We start from the raw sequence: 15515 nt of genomic DNA, 5'->3' as shown, positions 1-15515 counted from the left end.
ATACAAACAATACTCAGAACCTGAAGTCCATATTATGAGTATTTTGGGAGGATTGCTCTAAACTGGATCTGGCCTGGTTGAATGCCCATAAGCAGTTGCAGCATACCTTTTTGTTTCATCTTACTCAAATCTAAGTAAGGATATTCAGGGACAACAGCATAAAGAATAAAAGCAAAGTGAATGGAGCTAGTCAAGAAATAACTTAAAATGCATACTCCTAGTTTGAACTAACACACATATGTTGACCTTTAACCAGGTACCCACTGTCTTAATTTGTGCCCTTTAAAAAGCAGTTGATTACAAAAACATGTTATTTCCAATAAATGATAAACATCATCCTTTCTGAAGGAGGAAACTACAGTTAAAATGGGGAAACTTCAGACTCATCAAAAGGAAATCAAACCAAAGGTCCACAAAACTGAAACAATGTATCCCATGAACAACATACATTAACACATGCCTTGAAAAATATAGCTTACAAATGTGTCTCTGGATGCTATAGTTCAAAATACCAAACAACATAATTTTTTATTAGTTTTGTGCAAGATAAAGGTTAAAGAATAGATAGATATTTAAAATACAATTCAAGATAGCTAAGTCAACAAGCAGAGATTTCTCATGAGGTCTCATTCTATCGCATTCAAATGCTGTGATTACTGGTTTCTCTGATGGTTCTTATTTGAAGAAACTCAAATTGCTTCACTAATGCTCAAAATTAGGATTATTAAACTGAGTTGTATAACTGTTTCAAATTTGAAAATCATCTTCAAGTTAGTTTTGCTACAACTATGCACTCCATGCTATTTTAGTTAATTTTGGAAAAGCATATCCAGACTAGCAGTAAGAATTCCACCTGTATATCACTACAGAAGTGCAAGCAAAGAAGATTAGAGAAAAAAAGAAATCAATTCCGAACACAAAAATAAAAGTAGGTTTCAAAGCATCAAGCTAAGCTGCTGTAATGCATACAATTATTTCTCTCAAAGGTACATTATGAAGTAATATGGAAGCAATTACGGATTATCACATGAAAAGAAGGGTGCACACAAGTTAACAGTTACCAGAAATTAGAAAAACATAGTAAAAGGAAAAACAACAAAGCACTGATCAGAGAAATATCTAAAAATAGGATTTCATAAATAAAAGTTACTGATCAGTTAGATCATAGGGAGACTTCAAAACAAGCTTGTTTTAAAAGCAAAATGTAGAGTGATATAAAACATATGTGAGAAAAAAAAAAAGTTACAATAGAACCATCCTGCCATGAATAAAGCTGAACTAGTAGCTGTGCAAAGACAGAAAACAACCTCTCTTGTAAGAACATGGTCTATTACTGCTTGACATTTTTGCTGAATGATCTTTTCCAGTATGATTAATGATGAAACAAGTGTGGCAGGACACTGTCAGTAATTAGACTGCAGTTATTTTTTTAAACAGTTTTGACAGAAAGGTTTTTTGTGGGGTGGTCAGTAACAAGTCTTTTGGATAAAATACATATCAAAGGGAAGTTTACAGCATTCTCTGTTGACACTATTTTCCCCCACCCTATTAATAAATATGAGCCACTTTTTTTCCTCTCACTACAGTGGGAGAGGTCATATCTGGATGTATATATATATACATGCATAAACATATACTTGTTTTATCTGTATTTTTTAAATCTAGACTCAATAAGCATGTGTGTTGAACTGTTCCCTTCTAAGAAGCCCACACACCACAACGATTGCAAGTGCTATCCTGAAGTAAAATCGATTTTCATCTTTAATATTCCCTCAGTGTACCAAAGGTGAAATAATACACTTAAGCTTCTGATGTCCTTTCATAAACTGTATTTCATTTTGTAAGGGAGAAAGGGTTACTATTTTCTCTCTGCTTCCTTTATAGATGGGAGATTTTTACTAAAATACTTATGACATCACATGTAAAATATTCCAATGTTAAATTTTCAAAAATATCCCTACCCAGAAATTTTGGTTTGTTTTACAGTCATGGCAGCAGGGTCTTCAGAAATAAGATCTAAATGTTAAGGTAAAGGTTTCTTTTAATAAATTCAATATAAATTCTTTGCGATGCTAAATTGATTCTTCCTTTCATTATCTTCAACAAAATTAGAAAAAAAAAGTGTCTTTTTTTATTATTGTTCTTATTAAAAGCTAGATTCCTGCTCTGCACCTCATATAATTTAGTCTACATGGTTACAAGATAGCTGTACGTATTAGGAAAGGACTTTAATAAACAAAATCAGAAACTTACTGGTTATGAACAGAGGAATGGATGGAAAATAAAGCTATAAATTCAAAGAAAACACCAAGAATAGACCTTAAAGTTGAAACAATAAATTAGCCAAATGGAAGGCAATTTTCAGTCTCCTGCTGCTACTTCCCAGTTTTTTACTCTAGTGTTTGAGGAATTTTTCCATATTCCATATAAAATCAAAGCTCATATAAACTTTTAAGGTCCTTAATTTTCAATCCCTACAAGAGTTCTCATAGTAAAGCATCCTACTATATAAACAATCAAAGCACAACATAAATATTGAAAACAAGAACAAAGTCAAATTCAGAATTCAACAACTAAGCAGGCTGATCACAAATATGCTGAGGATGGCCAACTGGAGAAAAATATAATAATTAAAAAAAGATATGCATAGTGAATTATTAAAAAAAAAACAAAAAACAAAAAACTATAGGCTCACAAGCACACTGTAACTTCCCAAGTGAATGGAAGCTCCTCCCTTCACTGGATGAAGAGTTTCATTGAACCATCTCCTGGAACTCAACACTTACTCAGGACGTGAAAGATCAGAAATTCAGTTCTCTCTGCAGCAGGGATACTGAGTTTCTTCAGAGGTCTAAAACACATTTTTAAGGATACCCAAGGGTGTAAGAACAAAGTATTTAAGTCCTTCAAGATGAAGCTGTTCACTTGTGCACAGTCAAATCTTAACTAATCAGAGCAGAAACTTGTAAAAGTGGAGCTCTGCAGAACAGAGACTAAAGCCCAGTTTTTCCCCTCTTTTCTATGTAGGAAAGGGGACACTGGACATAACTAGCCTTTCGTCACGCTCTTTCTCAGCAGGCTGGATCTCTGTTTCACATCGCATTGGAACAGTTTCAACAAGAATTTAAAATATACACTCTCACTCCCATTCAAGTATACTCCATAAAGAGCAGCTGCAATACTGGAAGTTAACCAAACTTTTTCAAGAAAATGAAATTAATTTTTTTCTCCCCTATCCTGAGTGACAGTTCCAATTACCAAAGTATTGCACAGAAGTAAGAAACCACTCTTTCCAGTCCTGTTCCACACAAAAGCAGGTCCGCAATCATATTACCTGAAAATATGCTTCAAGTAAAATAGATCCAGGTTTTTTCCTTTTTCATATTCAGTTTACAAAGACAGATGGTCAATACTTTTAAGAAGTCAGTATATTTCTGAACATAAGCTGTTACAGTTCAAAATACTCTGAAGCCAAAGAAACATTCTGGTTCACAAGGAAGCAAAATAATATTTAGAAGATTTTTTTAGTTGCAAGCTAAGGTGATTTGTTGCCAAGAAGAGATAATTAGTTACTCTTCAGAAAAAATGCCAACACAAAACAAGACTATCATTTGGCTGATGTCAAGCCTCATTCCCAAGGGTTTTTTTAAGTTTTTATTCTTATGTAGTTACATTTATTCTGACTATATTTATGAATAGTGAACAAATCCTGATTACCTTCCATTTAAATGATTTTTGTAAGACATACCAGCACAACAGAAATGAGAAAATTAATTCAGAAGAAATCTACTTATAAAAGAAACATCATAACAGTGATTAGCTTTTTTTTTTAAAAAAAAAGAAACAAAAGTTTTATCTCTAAGAGAAAAGCAGTCACAAATTAAAGACAAAAATAAACATAATAAGAAATTCTGTCCTAGCAGGTTGCACAGTTTTGTAAGACTTGTCAAAGGCACTTTATCCAGCACAACAGTGAATTCAACTTGCAGTGCTCACTCCGCACTTTTCAGCGAGGTTTGGAGAGAGCAGATGTTTGTCATCCTATGAGCTGCTGCTGTCAACAGAACTCCAGAGGAAAATTGTTAATCCGAGCACAACTGCTGAAGTCAGAGGAGGTAAAAATGAATAGAGAGATATATGTTAGTACGAGAACATCCTGAATCTGCACCTGCTTCTTTTCCCAAACACTTCAGTCAATTTTGTCAAGTTTTGGTTTTATGTGTATACAAACACAAACTAGAATAATGTCCAAAACTGAACGTAAAACTTGCCACTTGAAAACTTACTTGACGTAAACATCCAGCCACGAAATTCAAGGTTAAGACTACAACCTTGTAAAGAAATTTTAGTTTGTCTCCTGCTCCAGGATCAACATATATGTATCAGTTATACAACTGATGAGGAGAGAAAAATCAATTTTTATTTTACCTGTGCAGATGACTTAGATTTTTAATAGCTGCTGTTCTGGTTAACCAGCTCTCTCCCACAGAACATTTGGAAATAAGAAGATTTAAAATTATACAATCTACCTATCTTGTATTTGATTTTATGCAGCCAATAGTCCTACATAATTACTAGGTTAATTAAATATTTGGTTGTATTTAGGTCAGAGCAGAGTTCAGGAAAGGTAAACGTGGAAAGGAAATACAAGAAATACTTAGGCCCAGAACATGCAAATTCTGCTGGTGACCTTTAAAAAAAGTTTCTGTTACATAAGGCTGAAATCTTCAACTCTGTGTGTAGCATGCTGGCATTAATTTTAGGGTATTTTTTCCTTGTTCCATTTTCCTATTCTGTAATGTGGGTCACATCAATTTGTTTCAGCAACAAGTCCTAATTAAGCCACAAAAGAAAGAAAACTGATTATGCAGTTTCAGTTTTTTCAATTTTTCTTATGGTTTGAAGGAGTTTCAAATAGAAGCTAATAAAACTCCAGTTGCCAGGCAAGTACCTACAACTCTGCTATTCAAGAATTTCTACTCATGGAAAAAAGAACTTTTAAAAATCCTTTATTTAATGCCTAAAACTTATCAAAGTTTCAAGCCTGATACTAAGCCAATTTAATTAGGTGTTAGTTCATAGAAGTGCTCTTCATCTGTAACTTCTACAGAGTTCAAAAGATACTTTAGTTGTCTTATACCTACAGTCCTATAAAAAGTTTTAAAAATATGTTGTCAGGAGATCTCAGTTAAGAAAGTATTGCTCGTTTTACAACTTTTTTGCTTCAGAAGATATAGCCGTGTCTTCCAGTTACTACAGCAAGAAATAGTTGCACTTTCTTTAGTACTAAAAAAACCTCAAACTTAAAACACACTCATGTAAAAAGAAAGTGAGATATGTTACATTAGTCATTAATTGTCAATTATCATTCAAACATTACCTCAGGAAATAAAATTGTAGAACAAAAAAATAACTACTTGAGAGTTATAGAAGCCCTAGCTATTAAATATTTTATAAAGAAAGTCTTCAGACAAATAACTTGTTAGCATTTGTTACATTGGCTAAGTACATGCATAGTAATAATACAACTCCATATTAAGGAGACTATCATTTGTTTAAAAGTTCTAACAAAGCTAAACCACACATATTACAGCCTGTTCAAGTCAGTATATGCTTATCTGCATACTTAATTTACAGTGTGTTTAAAGACACAGAGTTATGATTTCCACTTCAAAGCATAGCTCAAAACACTTCCATGCAAAGAGCTAGCCCGTAGGATGCAGTTAGGAAAAACCTTGCTGCAGGCTAACACACAGATTACCAGTTTGTGATCTTCATCAGGAAAGAACCACTTGGGGTAAATCAACTTCACTGCTCAAGTTCTCTACAACGAAGAATTCAACGTAAGAGTTAGGACAGGAAGACTTTTTATGTGTTTCAAAGTGATTCAGAAAGGTCCAGCTGAAAATGAACATTTTTTCTTTTCGTACAGGTGATCAGTAAAGGGGTTTTCTGTTTGAAGAAACAGCAATCTCACCTCTTTATGCATTCTGTAACTAGAAATAATCTTAACACAGATGCCTTCTACCACTAGTGAATGTTGTTGTCTCTACTGAAGCCCTTTACCTTAGCATACCCAACCAAACCATTCACCTTCTCCTCCCTTTTACCCAGATGACTTTCTATAAAACTGTGCATTGAGCCGGTCTGGGGAAAAATGCTTTTGGCTTATCAGTTCCCTGGCATGGTTCACCTAGCACCTACACAGCTACTGATTCAGGTGCAAGGAATCGGCATTTAAAAGACGACGACTCTGGAGCAACCTCAGACTGGATTAAGCTGACTGCAAACCTGCAGCTATGTACTGTAGAAAGATTTAACTCCTTAATCCCCCAATACAGTACACAGCCCTGGAGTCTGAACCTAGACTTGCCACCACCTCTGATGGGGAATTTTCATGTGCATTCTCAGAGTAACTGCCAAAATCTGAGAAAATATACTCTAACTTTCTGTCTCCCTGAGATTAGTAGTGATACTTCAGGTTTACCACCTAACCTTTTAAATAAGCTCTACCTGAAAAGGCTTTTGAAAAGGTTACCTCTCTTACATACCATTTAAACTCTTAACAAAATGCTGAGGAAGTGTATGAATGCTGACATCTTGCAGATGTCAAGTGCAAAGCTCCTCCATATTTGAAGCACTGTGAATTCCATCTTTTAGCCCACAATAACTTCTGTGTGCAGGTAAGATACACTATGCAACACAGAGCAGGCCCAAGATTTCAGCCCACACTGTGTCAAAAGGGGCAGGAGAACTTTCTTTCATGTCTTTATCAAGTAGCAGCACCTCCAGAAGTGGGGAGTAGAATCTCCCAGTGCTCCACAATTCTTAAGGAGAAAATGTACTGATGAAAAAACAGAAATTAAAGGATTATAACAGAGGAGCTTAGAAGGTCCAAAAGATGAGTAAAAGGAGTTGAGAGCTTGGCAATACATTTGCACTAGGATATACAAGGGAACTACACAGTTAAAACAGGAAAAAGTGAAATGAAACAGTTTGTGGGATCTTGCAGAGAAAAGTAAGGGTAGTCAGAAAATAATCTCAATCATTAAAATGGAGATTAAAGAAAACTTATCAAAGCAACAGTGGAGTTCTTTGACTTCAATCTGTGCAACAAAAATTCAGCCTCAGAACTAGCAGAGTTAGGATTTTTATATATATATATATATATATATACTGTATATATAAAATACAGTTGTCTGTAAATACAGACAATGCCTTGTGTTGGAAATGTGTTTTTTGTCTACTGCCTAGCTTTACTGGAGAACTACTTTCCCACTTGAAGCCAAAAATACGAAGAAAACAGAAGCAATTATTGCACAACTGTATGATCAGTGAGAACTATGTTTAAGTACTTGCTTACATACTATAAGACAAAAGACATCCACACAGCAACATAATGATAGATACCTTACCATCAGTACCCTTACTTCTACAAGTAAACATATCTTACAGAGTAATTCATATATTTTCAGCCATCTGTATTTCATAAGAGGCTGGGCTGCTGATCCTCACTCTCACTGGAAGGCTTATCCACAAACACCTGCTCCTGCTAATGCCCAAGACATTTGCAAATTTCCTGTCTCATGGAATTTGAGGGAGTTAATTCATGACCAGGTGACACACATTTGTTCCTGCACCAAAACAGTCCCTCATCTAATGAAGCTTTCAGTAATATTCCAGCAAGTATGTATTACTTCATCTAGCTGTTTAAAATTAATTTTCTTCCATTTGAGAGGTCACAGATTTTACAATGGATTCTGTAGGCCAGAGACAAGAAGCCAAACTTGCCAGTAAGATAACAACAAACACGTTTCACTAAGTATCCCCAAACTGTCAAATTTTGACCCGTTTTTCACTTCTGTACTCCAAATAAAATCACTGCCATATTCATACAATTCTGTAAATATCACTTTCAAAGAAGCATCCATCAGTAGCAGTACAAAGCTTAAATACATTTTTTTTTCATTAGCACTGATTTGAAAGCTTTTAGTATGACTTTTGAAAGTAAAAGGGAGAGATCTATTTCTAAAAAATATTTAGTTCCACCTCTGACATTCCAATGAATCTGAAAACACTTGCTACATTAAGAACTATTTCAGACTTGATTTATTTGTAAGATTACTGTCAATATTTTCTCATGGGGAAACCTAAAAGCAGATTACTACATTGAGATGCAGGCACTGTCTTCAGTACATAGATTTTAGATGTACTGTCAACTTCAGTGGTTTCAGAGCTATGAGCAATGCCTTGGCAAGAAGCCACATCCTCTCCCACGAACCACTGTGAGAGTGACTGCTACAATATTACTGAGAATTGCCTCAGACTTGAGGTTTCCATACTTCACAGTCTCAATTACTAGCCATTTCAAAATCTCGTTTTCACTTCTCTCAACTGTGGAAGGCTTACTGGCTGCTGTGAGGACTCCGCTCCTCTAGCTGTTCCTTCATTTGCACAGGAGTAATAACCTCTTTCTACAGCTGCAACTATGAAAACAGCATCGGCTGCGTGCTGTAGTTTCTATGGTTGTCCAAGGGATTCTAACTAGGAGTTGTCAAAACTAAGAAAACATTGGCCTAAATTTAAGAAGTGACATCTTAGGGGAGTGCCTAACACATTACTCATACTGCATCATCCCATAATAGATAACAGTAAATAAAGAGTCCCCAGTGCAATTACACAAACCAGGTATCTTTTAATACAAAGAGATAAAATTTTACTTAGACTGAAAATAAAAACCTGCGGAATATTATTTTACTTGGAGATTTTGTTTCCTGATAAATTTACTTTTTAAATGGTGACGAACCTTTTAAGTCATATTTAAAATATTAACAGAACCATGTTCAGTTTTGAAATTATACCCAAGACTCGTGTTCTTAATGCTTTATCATTAAATATCTTTATTCATCATGCTTAGTACTGCATGATGGCCAGAGCACCTCCAGTCCAAGCAAAGGAAGTACGACAGACTCTACAGCAGGGGTGTCAAACTCATTTTCACTGGGGGCCACATCAGCCTCACAGTTGCCTTCAAAGGGCCAAATGTAAGGCAACTGCGAGGCTGATCTTGCCCCCAGTGAAAATGAGTTTGACACCCCTGCTATACAGCATGGGCCAGCAATTGAAAAACAAAGATTTGGAAAAAAAAAAAAAAAAGTAGTTTGATGGACAGACCACTCTGTTGATACGGAATTGGCTGGACAGTCACACTCAGAGAGTTGCAGTCAATGGCTTAATGTCCAAGTGGTGACCAGTGATGAGTGGCATCAATCAGGGGTCAGCGTTGGGACCTGTGCTCTTTTAACATCTTCATTGGCAACGTGGACAGTGGGATGGAGCGCACCCTCAGCAAGTTTGCCAATGACACCAAGCTGTGTGGTGTGGTCAACAAGCTGGAGGGAAGTGATGCCATCCACAGGGAGCTTGACAGGCTTTAAAGGTGGCCCCATGTGAACCTCATGGAGTTAAACAAGGCCAAGTGCAAGGTCTTGCATGTAGGTCAGGGCAATCTCAAGCACAAATACAGGCTGGGCAGAGAATGAACTGAGAGCAGCCCTAGGAGGACTCAGGGGCATTGATAAGAAGCTAAACACGACCCAGCAATGTGTGCCCACAACCCAGAAAGCCAAGGGTATCTTGGGCTGCATCAAAAGAAGCTTGACCAGCAGGTCAAGGGACATGACTCTGCCCCTCATCTCTGCTCTTGTGAGATCCCACTTCATTCAGCTCCAGGGCTTCCAACATAAGAAGGACACAGACCTGCTGGAGCAGGTCCAGAGGAGGCCACGAAAACGATCAGAGGGCTGGAACACCTCTCCTATGAGGACTGGATGAGAGAGTTGGGGTTGTTCAGCCTGGAGAAGAGAAGACTCTGGGGAGACTTTATAGCAGCTTTCCAGTAGCTGAAGTGGCCTACAAGAAAGCTGGGGAGGGACTTTTTAGAAGGGCATGTAGCAACAGGACAAGGGATAAGGACTTTAAAATGAAATAGGGTAGATTTAGATTAGGTATAAGGAATAAATTCTTCACCAGGAGAGTGGTGAGGCACTGGAAAATGCTGCCCACGGAAGTTGTGGATGCCCCATCCTTGGAAGTGTTTAAGGCCAGGTTCGATGCAACTTTGAGCAACCTGGTCCAGTAGCAAGTGTCTCTGCCAATGGCAGGGGGGGTTGGAACTAGACTATCTTTAAGATCTCTTCTAACCCAAACCATTCTGTGATTCTAAACCAACCAACCAACCAAACAAACAAAAAAACCCACCTACTTCTATGAACACTGTGATATCACCTCTAAATTCTTTTATGCCTTAGAATACTTGAAATCTTTTTCTCTTAATTCATCATGTGATAGGCAAGTTAATTCTACATGGTTGATCCTTTAACACTATTCTCTATATTATTGCTATACTCAAAGAGGAAAAAAACAGGTATTTTTTCAGTGTCGTCACCACATGTCATCACTGGAGCTCAGTGCATGTCAAGCTCAAAACCAAATTTTTTACCACAAGGAAACATTCAAGCTCTGATAAAAGTACTTCCTTTCTTTAATGCAGTGTGCATGGCTGCATAGTGACTCCAGAAGTATACATCTTTTCCTCTTTCAAGCATGCTCTGCTGTGCTGAAAAATGCTACTGCACATAAAGCTTCCCTACCTAAACTGTCTGCAGATAGTAGTTTATGATGAGTTACATTTGGTAAGGTGTTCTTTATTGCAGGGGAGAGGTGTAGGGATAGCCATCTCAAAAAACCTTCTGCTTGCATTTTTCAAATGTTATTCCTCCTTGCTTCTATACTTAGAGAAACCATCGGATTAGATACTACGTTTACTGTAGATTTAAAACTTTAGACCAGTGTTATTAAACGGGTCAGCCTAAGGAGATATTCCAACACCCAAGTTTAAACACAAGAATAACAACGACTCTGCTCTCATCAGACATCGGGCATCCCGATTCTACCCTCGGCTTCTGGAGCAAAAGGTCTGAGCGCACTTTCCCGGACAACCGCAGATGTCGAGACCCACCCAGGGCAGATGACCACTCACCCCAACCTTTTTGGGGAACTTTCGAGGGGCGTCCCCACCGCCCAGGCCCGGCCACTCAAGTTTCTCCTCCACGTTAACTCCCGAGAAGGGCGGAGAGCGACGGAAATGCGAGGGACAGACCTCGGCCACCTCCCCCTGCCCCCCCAGCTCCCGCGGCGCCGAGGGCCGGCAGCAGGGGAGGGGGCGGGCGGGGGAGGCGGCACCTCAGCCCGCCGGGAGGCGCGGGCGGAGGAGAAGGCGCAGCACCCGCTCGCCTCGCCCGGGGACTCCCCCCGCCGCGGTGCAGGGCGGCATCAGCCCCCGCCACTCTCCTAGCTCCGGAGGCCCGGCGAACGCCCCGCTCCGTCCCGCAGGGCTGCCCCTCACGGGGCCGCGGGAACCCCCGCCCCTTCCCCTCAGAGCTGCGGCCTCATTCCCGCTCCCGCAGCGGCGCCACTCACCTCTCTTGGAGCCAGGGCTGGGGCTGCTGCCGGCGCCTCTGGAGCTCTTGCGTGAGGCCATGGCACGTCCTGTCAGCAGCGAGGGGCAGGGGCGGCGGCTGCGCGCGGCGGGGGCGGGGCAGGCCGGCGGGGCTGCAGCGGCGAGTCAGTCACCACCACCTGAGCCCCGCGTGCGGGAGCGCCCTGCGGCCACGGCAGCGCAGCACCGAGCGCACCACGGCCCGTCCCGCCTGCCCGCTGGCCAGCCAATCGCGGAGCGCCCGCGGGAAGGAGGTGGGGCGTTTCTCAGCTCCGATTGGCGGCGGGGCGAGGAGGGCGGGACGGCGGCTGGCCGGGCGCGCGTGTCCGAGGCGCTCCCCGCCGCCGGCGTCTTTGAACGTGGCAACGCGGGAGCGAGCGGCGGCTTCTCGCGAGGGTTCGCCCGCGCGGACGGGCAGGGCGGGCACGCGCCGCGAGGGGGCGGTGACAGCGGCGCTGAGGGGACGTGCCGTAGCGGGCCTTGGTGGCCCCTCGGCAGCGGCTGAGAGACCCGCCCGCTTTCCTCCCCTGTCCACAGGGGAACGGGCGCGGGCCCTGAGCGGGAGAGAGGGGAACGGAGGTGGGCAAGGCGGCGGCTGCCCGTGGGGGGTTGTGTGACTGCGGGGTTCTTCCAGCTCGGTGAGGAAGAGGAGAGCGGGAAGCGGGGCGGGTGCTGGGGTGTCCGTGTGCCCAGGCCGGCTGGGCCACCGTCCCGTCCGCACCCCGTGACCTGGCAGCGTCCGACTCGGCAGCCGCGGAGGAGCTGCCGGTGATGCTGGTGGGCGAGGCCGGGGCGCCCCGCGGGTCAGGGGTCTTCCTGCCGCCCTCACCGCGCCGGGGCGGGAAGCTCGGGAAAGGAACGCTGCCTGAGCCGGGCTTGCTTATTTCCACGGAGACTCTGCCTAAAGCATCCTGTCCTGTCGCTCAGGCCTTCCTCTACTGTGTCGAAACGTGATCATGTACTTAAAAATCTGATCATCATATGTTATTTTGGACTCATCCAATTAAATGCACAAATTATCAGAAATAGCTCGTTTAGCCTTTCAGAGAACGCCTTCTCAAGCAACACGGTGAAAGAGTTTGAAGTAGATTACATGGACAGATGAATTCTCAAGTTTTGAGGCCTTAAGGATACTTAAAATAGCTTGTGATGAAATAAGCCTCTTTTTCACAGGAATTCAGGATGGTTCTTGTTGCGCAATGATGTGGATTGAGACTTAAGTAGCATTTTGGCATAATGATAAACCTCTGAAACCAAAAGGCAAAACCCAGCTTTGAGTTCTGACTATAAATACGGTGTTTCGGGTCAAAATGAACAATTTTGGAAATTAGAGCCTTTACAAATGGATGTATGGAGAGAGAAGGCTTTTCACTCAACAAAGGTTGGCACTGTGTTTTCAACCAAGTAATACAATGAAGCTAGCTGGAAATAATAATTTACTGAAGAGCATTAATTACTGATTTTGAATTATATTTGAATTTAAGTGCTTAGTCAAGTAATAGGATGGCAGTATGGGTACTTGAACTAGTAGCAATAAAAGCAACCAGTTTTGTGAACTAATGAAAACTAATGAAGCCTATTTCTCGGTGTCTCTCATGGTATCTGATACAGCTGAGTATCTGAACTTTTCACTTGGTTATGCCACTCTATCAAAGTATTATTTTCACACTATGTATAAGTACTTAATATTTTTGAGATGTTCTCCCTTTTTCTAGTGAGGTTGAAACTGCCAAACAAGTTCAAATGCTGCTAGGGATGTGCAGACATGCTCAAGACCATATGCAATTTATCACAGAAAAGCTTACTGGGTGAATTATTAACATTTCAGCAAATTTGAATGTACCGTGTAAGGAACAAATTGCCCTAAAGAAAGCAAGAAAAAGAGTATAATCTGTAATGAGCATTACTGCAAATATAATAATTAGAAGAAAATAACTGCCTGCGTGACTATATTCTTGCAAGTAATAATTACTATCAGGTAAGACAACAGCGTTTTGTGGATAATGTGTGATACAGTTTCCTGAAGCTATACTATGGGAAGTGGCAGTTTGATTAAGATAAGAGGTAGTAAGAAAATTGAAGGAACTGGGTGAGCAGTGATACTTAGAAGGATATTGGTAATCATTTACTGTGAACAAGATTTTTTACTGTAAATGTACTGTAAAATTCCTTACTTCTATTTGCATTGGCACACAGCTGCCAGCATTTCATGTTTGGTATATGGAGTACCTGCTTGTATCCTCTTCCATCCAAGAAGGCTCTCTTGCAAGATTAAAATATACACACAGAGGTACAAATGCTCACAGCAGTATTGTATCTTTGCACTGATCACTAGCCTTCTGCATGATCTTGTTATTCAGAGGTTTCTGTTGATCTCCTGTAGCATCAGAGACACCTTTTCCTCCCAGTCCACAGATAAATCCAAACTGAAGAAGAATATTAGATAAGAGGGGCCATTGTCTTCTAGTGATTAATCTTTTTCTTATGTTCCTGCCTGGTATCTCTGATCATGTACTTACAATCTGATCATCATATGTTATTTTGGACTAAGCGGCTTTTCAGATAAACTTAGCACAAAACAATAGGCCTGGTTTTCCTACTGAGATCACCTAAAGACAATTCAGGTACATGCTGTGTGATCTATGTTGTGCCATAGAAGAAGCTTGAGTCAGCTTGGTATGACTTACTCTAGTGACAGTGAAGCTTAAATTGATTTAAGTTTGTCAGGGTGACTGTTGCAGCAAGTGGTATGACGATCCCTTCTGATCTGAAATGTAATGAAAATTGAAGGAAATTTTTAAATTGTCATTTGGGCAAAAATAACGGACAGAAATGCAAACAATGTGGGTAGGTGAATGTACATGGGAATGGCTTATCATTTTTTAATCTACTCAGTTGTTTTAGAGCTAAATGTTTGGTACATTGTGAGGATATACAGTAATCCACAAGAAGATAAATATCATAGCTTTTGTTTATAGGAGGAATAGAAACAGGGCAGAAAAAATCTAACAATGAGAAAGGAGCAAGTTTGTAAGGCCAAGGAAAAGAAGTAAATCCAGAAAAAACAGAGGGAATAATAACCAGAAGCTGTGCAATAGAAGCAAGAGGTATGAGACAGAGCCCACAGCAGTCAGTCAGAGTCTTTCCACTTGGATCAGGCTTATTTAAAACAGAAAATAAAAATCCTCCTTCTTGGCAACAGTCACGTTTGCCCCCACTCCAAACTATTCTGTCTGCTTGTTTAGACTATAGCTAAACTAAATGTAAATTATGCTGCATATCATAAATCATTGTATTAGAAGAATGCCACCAATTAATGAGCCCTGCTTGGAAAATAAATGCATGTTTTTACTGTGCATTTTGTTTCCATAAATACCTTTGCTCTAATGCAGTCACAGCTATTGCGCTGGCCTGATTCATTCAGTAACACAGTGACTCATTTGACAGCAAGAAACACGTCCAAGGTGATAAGCAAAACCAGCAGTGAAACAATTACAGAAGAAGAGGATACAGTCTCTAGACTCCTAATTTCTAAAATAACTGTAAACGTATGACCTATCTGTAGCAGGGAGAAGAAATGCTGAGTAAAAGAGGCATTATTAATATGAAAGAATGAGTAACACCTACTTAAAGCAACCATTAATATAGACCTATATTTTTCACTTCCTATATCATAGCTGAATAAGCCATTTTAAATCCCCTCTCACCTGTGCCAAATTCAGTGCTATGGTTTTCTGAGTTTAAGCTGTGTGTTCTATGGACAAATTTATTTCCATGCACAGTTTTTTTAATCTGAATTTGTCATAAAGTCATCTTCCCTGCTGCTAATAGGCCCTGATATTGCTCGTATGAAAAAAGTATAAAGAATAACTGAAGGCTTAATGGGCTCAACTTTATTCTGTTGGTGTTTCTGAGCTTTGTTATTCTTATATTCATTGTTCTAACTGAATTACAGCTGTCCATTAGATTATGTACATTTCTCATAAATAAGTGAGTTTTAGTTCATTATTAAGTG

The 15515-nt window shown here is 40.1% G+C and overlaps 1 protein-coding gene across 1 annotated transcript in view; it reads right to left on the bottom strand.

The window, feature by feature from the left end:
* ASPH (aspartate beta-hydroxylase) overlaps positions 1-11542 on the bottom strand; it is a gene marked incomplete at both ends in the record, with an annotated part of 107232 nt that extends 95690 nt beyond the window's left edge. The window contains one exon of the mRNA XM_080364128.1: positions 11482-11542. Within this exon, the coding sequence (XP_080220254.1) occupies positions 11482-11542 (61 nt within the window). The remainder of the gene's footprint in view (positions 1-11481) is intronic.
* Between the last annotated feature and the right edge of the window lie 3973 nt (positions 11543-15515).

This window comes from Nesoenas mayeri (genome assembly GCF_963082525.1).
Source record: "Nesoenas mayeri genome assembly, chromosome: 2".
NCBI lineage: Eukaryota > Metazoa > Chordata > Aves > Columbiformes > Columbidae > Nesoenas > Nesoenas mayeri.
Note: the sequence above shows the minus strand (reverse complement) of the source record. Positions and strands in the feature narration are given on the sequence as shown.